The following is a 6000-nucleotide window of genomic DNA, read 5'->3' as shown; positions in this document are numbered from 1 at the left end:
CAATAGCATAGAATTAAAAAACACCCACAACACAACATAAAAAATCCCAGAAAAATAACAGCACTCTTAAAATGGAATTAAGTACCAGAAACTAACTTACAGTTCCTTCATTGCAAATATACCATAAAAGATTTTACTTCATTGTACCATACCAAGTTACAGGCAAATGCACAAAAACGTATGTGCAAAAATGCACAAGCTAGTAATGTCAACAAAGACTGGTCACCAGGTTGACTTTATTCTGATTCTAGTTTTGAACACACATGTAAACAACAATTATGATACAATTTTAAGCAAAAAAACATAACTGAGTTTTCACACATTTTAAAATTTCTTCCACTACCATTCCAATAGAAAAAAACCAGGAAACAAAAATCTCTTGCAAATGTATGACTTTGAAGAGATGGTATGTATAAGCAAACTTAGTAAAATGCCATGCAATAGTTTCCTATGTACACTGTTTTCCTTTATATCCTTTAAAACTGGTATTTAAAATTCCCTTTTATTATTAAAAATACTTTTATAAAAATAAAACACTTTGTTAACTGTAGGTACAGTCTACTTTTTCCAGTAGATTCATTGCAACTCTAATTTGCACAGAGTAGATTATGCACTTCACAAATACCTTATCACTTTTATGGACAAGCACCACTTGCTGATATCTGCACAGCAGTCCTGATCCTGTTTCCACTGAAGCCAATGACAAAACTCTCACAAGCTTCCAAAGAAGTTAAAAAAAGCTCACTTTATTAGCTACTCTGACATGATAAAAAACAACATCCGAGGTTTGGGCTCTTTCCTGTTTATTTTAATTATCAGCAAATCCCAGATCTAGAATTTTGATTCAAGCATAGCAAAATACATTATTATAATCTATATTTACATCTAAGCTCTGACTCGCCTTTCTTTGCCTATAGGTAAAAACTAAGAATAAATTTTCATTATTACAGGACTGCTATAAAAACCAAAGTTTATAAATGCTTTCAGCATCATACTGCATACAAGTATTTCGCTTAAGATAATGCCTTCAGAGAGAATGTCATGTTTAAACATCCACTATTTGTAAGTGGATATAAAAAAGTTTGCTATGCAAACTCTCAGAGCAAGCTACTGAGGCAGGGCTTTGTTTCTACGTATGCACATGTCAAATTTAAGACAGCTATAGCTACTTCTTTGCATCTAAAAATAACAGTTAACATTTTTATCCATACAAATATAGGGTTTAAGAAGTCATCAAAAAATTAAAAAGGGCTGACCATTTCCTGCAGCTCAGGACAGTCTGGAAGGCTTCGAGTTCTAAACCATGTACAACACAACACGATGTTGATTGTCTTGCCATCAGGGCGGTCAAAAAGTCATTTATATAGAACTGAACCAACAACCTGTGACTAGTGATGCAAGCAGTCCTGGTATCTAGAAGCTATTTAAATATGCAAATATAAAGAAGATATTTGACTAAATGCTGCTTTAGCATCTCCTGATACTTACAAATCTGGGAATGGCCTTTCACAGTACTTCACCTCAATGGAAAGTCTCATTTACTGCTGCCTCCATTTTACACATGCACACGTGAGAAATGCCCAAACACACCAGCTTGAGTACAGAAACACAGCTGCACATGTTCCAAGGAGTATCAAGAATCTGGCTACTTTGCAATAATTAATTGAAGACAGAGGCTTGTGAAAAGAATAAAGTCAGCATACCTGAAGGAAAAAAAATAGTGGTGATCCCCTACTAACCTAATATCAGTATTCAAAATAAGTCAAAACAGAACACCAATAGAAACAAAAATAGCTTAGGGTTTTCAAATATCCTGATATTACCTAGAATCTTTTATTACCTACACTGGCACTGAATAATTGAAAAAAGCATGCATTTAAATAGCTTTTTAATTCACAGGTGCTAGAACATAGGAAGTACCTCTTAATACCCAACTTTCTCAGCAATTTAAGACTGCAACACTGCCACCTTACAACACATAACTATTTTTACTAAAAATCTATGAGCAGTCACTCTAGGCTGTAACCTATTATACCAATAAAGAAATGAATCCAAAATTTTGTATGTACAAAACAGCCGATACACAAAAACCTCATCTTCAGCTTGTGTTTGCTAACACGTTCCTATTCCTTACCTGCTTGCTGGGAAGAAAATAACAAAACCAATATTTCTAATTAGACTACCAGGAAACAGGATGTCACAGCACAAATAGTTTTATTCAGGTCAAAGATAAGCAAGTCTGCTCCTATGGTTCTTTCAGTAAAAGTGAACAGAGACTGAACTAAATTCCCTACTTTGATTCTCAGATGAAGTTTTAGAAATAAGATGTATTGCTGTACTATCTATAGAAAAACAAATGTAAAGAATTCCCCCTCTCTGCCCTCCCCAGGCAGAACCATTGCACCATGGCACTGAAAAGCTTAAATGAGACTAAAGCACTTAATACTACCCAGATAACATACATTCATTTAATGCACATTGGCATCAGCTGTACAATCTTAACAGCATATGTTGAAGGTAAAGCAAAATTTGGTAAAACCTTCATATAGAACAATAAAAGCAGCAAATGTTTCCTGCCATTAGAACTAAAAAAAGTTTAAGTCTACTTAAAACATCTTTAAAAAAATCCACACCCACAAAGAAGCACTGACTTTGTCTTGGACAAAGATGGCCTTGCCCTGAAGGCAGGGTGATATTAAATAAAATATTTCTGATTGTAAGTTGCTACTTCATGTAAAAACACCATCTTCATCTGGTTTTCTCCAAAGCATTTGTGAGCTTGATAGGGTATGCTACCAGTTTATTTAAACTTTTGCTTTCCTTGCTATTTTTAGCTTGTGGAGGCTGGCACAAAACATTTACTAGAGCTTAATGGCTTGTTCTGTCATTGCTATTATTACAAACCATTCATGTGGAAAGTTGTTAACTGTGCAGTTTGAATTCATAGGTGCTTGTTTTCCACTGGTTGACATCAGCATTGATCATGTTGCGCTCGGTGAAAGTAACGTGTCCCTCGGAATCGACAAGAACGACTGTGTTCGTCCTGCAACAGTGCAACAGCACAAGGTTAAGCCTGGGGTCCATCATAAAAACTTCCAGGGTGCTATCCCTCATTCCCAAATGTTTTAACTCTTTTTTTTTTACCCCTGAGCACATCATCATCACACGAGCAGGGCAGAAATCATCCTGGCAAGTTCAAATGGGCATTTTCAGTCCCTTCTTCTGTCACTCCACTGTCTTGATTCCCTGCTGCACTTGCAGCAGCTGACACACAAATCTGCTCATTGCAGAGTATGATAAAAGCTCAACTTAGTGCAAAGTGCTCCATTCAGAACGAAGTAGCATAAAACTAAGTGTTTCTTCACAGCCTACATGTACTCATAAGGAATATTCATATCAACAGTACTCTCTTCATTCCCCTCTTTCAAATCATCTGTCCATTAAGATTTAAACATTGTTAATTACAATCACAGGACACTGATATATGATCACAGAAAAAGGTTTCTCTCTCTAGGAACCTTCCAAAGGGGAAATCTGTTTTCATGAAAAGCACATGCCAGTTGTGCATCTATTCCACTCTGCCTTGGGTAAGCTGTCATTTCTCTATGGACACTACAGTAACCTTCCACAGAGGGATGACTGACAGTAGGAATTTTCCACCATGCTATGTGGTGGCCTTTCCCAAGTCACTTCACAGTTGTTCACTCATATAAAAATGCACTTAATTTCCTCAGAAGAATATGGTGAGCCCCAGTTAACAACCTCTGCTCACTAAGCCCTGTTGCTAAGGGAAAGGTAAGTGTGAGCATACAATTACAGCATTAGGGAGACTTGAAATGTGTGCTAATTCACCAGCAGAAGGTCAGTATTTCTACCAAGTTATCCCTGTTTCCTTTGAAATGGCTGGACTCCAATTTGTGAAGCAAGGGGAGGAAGGTGCTTTGTTACCATGTTAAGTCTTCATTAACCTATATTTAAAATGTTCTTTTAATACATTTTAAAGAAACCACTCTAAATACTGAGTATCTCTTTCTCAGAATACCAACTTAAAATACCTACAGCAGTGAGCATTCTCTGCTTATCAACTCCCATCTCTGCAGAGGAAATACTATGGCTGACCATGCCAAAGACCAATCTGACAAAATTATTGGCAGACTTAGAGCAGCAATTCCCTACCAGCAGCAAAAGGGTTCACCAGCAATTTTGTCTCATTGAAGATTAAATAAAGATTTGCATTGTATTATTCTATTCTTCTTGCAGCTTTGGTGAAACAGTCAGAGCAGAGAGTGAGACTATCTCAGCAAAAACCGAAGCACCAGTTAGGGGAGAAGTGGAAATACAGGTTCTTCTGAACAAGAGCAATAGGTTTTTAATGTATGAAAATGGCAGATCCACTTTACGATGCCATGTCTAAGGCAAACTCTGATTCAGGAATGCAGATGACACGATTCCTGCTTGTGGAGGAGAAACGTGTTCTGCGGTATCTCTGGTAAGATCAAAGTTAAAGGTGCTCAGACATGCTACTACACTGGGGAAGCAGGAGAACTATTATCTTGTCTGGGACAGGTTAAAGCTGTGCTGTGCTCTCCATCAAAGATGAACCACAATGTGAGCTTCAAATGCTCTTCAGCAGCAAATCCCAGACACTCAAATACTGACCAAGGAAATACATTACTGAATTATACCAGATTAATATCTGAAAAAAAAAAAAAAATTAAAGCAGTCACTATAGAACTTAAACTTACACTAGCACAATTTTGATTTGAGATATGCTTTCATCCAGTACACATCTATTTCTGGCAATGAATTTTTTACCTTGTTCCGTAACCTGGGCAACGAACACATAAAGCTGCATACTTGTTCAATATAGGACGGATATAGTCCTTCCCTTGGTCTTCAATTGCAGGGTCTGGTAATTGACTGAAAAAAAGTAGTAAACTAGTTTAAAAAAATCAAAAATCCTCCAATATTAACACATTCATCCCTCTTGAACTGGAAGGAATTCCAGGACATCCTTGAGATCACAGTCAAAGGAAAGGCTGAAGCAGAAGAGAGGGGGTAAAGGAGAAAAACCCATCAGGAAAGAATGGAATTCTACGATTAGGCCAACCCCTGTAAGCACTAAATTTCTGTAATATGCACGCACAAAGAGATCACAAAGTAATATGAAACAGGATATTTTAAGAAAGTTCAAAGCTAGTGCATTCCACATGTTCATATTTATTATGAAAAGATAATTTCATCTTCAAGTGTGATTTGGAAAGATTACAGGCTTAGTTTTAAATATTGCTTTTTGTAAGTAAATATTTCCCTTTTATAGTCAGATGGTTTCAGATGAGATCAAATGGAATTACTGAACATTAAGAGAAGATCATTTGACTATATTGTATCTTATACCTTCATCTTTTTACTAGTAAAAAGTATAACAATTTTTTAAAAAATCACTTGATCTGATAGCAGATGAAAAAAGCAATTAGGACAGCTTAGCAGACTCCCCAATTACTACTCATTGCTCAGATGTCTGAGTTCTTATATAAACATTTATTTTGAACGACTGAAAAATGCCACATTCATGAATGCTGGCATTAAAATTTGCTGTTAAGTTTGGGAAATTGGATCTATACACCAGAAACAGCTTTCCTTCAACTCTAATCACTTCCCAGACAGATAAAGGACAAGGTAAACATGGAAGTTACTGGATGGTGAGCAGTGATATGAATTTAGACCACAGCATCTCCTGTACCCTACTCCATGTCTGCACACTGAAGTGGTATCAAGTTCCTTTCTTTCTGAACATCCAGCTGATGGGCTCAGGTTCACTGTGCAATCAGTTGTGAGTGCAGGAACCTTCCTTATCAAACTCATCTCTTGCCTTCCTTATCAAACTCATCAAGTCAAGTCAACTTCCTTGACTGGAACTTCCTTGACAATTCCTATAGCTGAATTGTACAAATACTTCCTTATCTCCTTCCCCCACTTAGCCTGAAACAACTGCACTTT

At 36.7% G+C, this 6000-nt stretch overlaps 1 protein-coding gene across 2 annotated transcripts in view; it reads right to left on the bottom strand.

Annotated features, from left to right (window-relative positions):
• Positions 1–203: 203 nt before the first annotated feature.
• The window catches only part of TANGO2 (transport and golgi organization 2 homolog), a 28972-nt gene continuing 23175 nt past the window's right edge, over positions 204–6000 (bottom strand). For both annotated transcript variants that reach the window (XM_042034840.1, XM_042034841.1), the window contains exons 8-9: positions 4816–4920; positions 204–3043 (exon numbers count right to left, since the gene is read on the bottom strand). In XM_042034840.1, the coding sequence (XP_041890774.1) occupies positions 2923–3043; positions 4816–4920 (226 nt within the window). In that variant the 3' untranslated portion in view covers positions 204–2922. The remainder of the gene's footprint in view (positions 3044–4815; positions 4921–6000) is intronic.

The sequence above is a fragment of the Corvus kubaryi genome, unplaced genomic scaffold (genome assembly GCF_017639235.1).
Source record: "Corvus kubaryi isolate FWS band 111438036 unplaced genomic scaffold, C.kubaryi_AGA036_p1.0 37382, whole genome shotgun sequence".
In the NCBI taxonomy this organism is placed as follows: Eukaryota; Metazoa; Chordata; class Aves; order Passeriformes; family Corvidae; genus Corvus; species Corvus kubaryi.
This window is presented reverse-complemented; position numbering and strand designations above follow the sequence as displayed.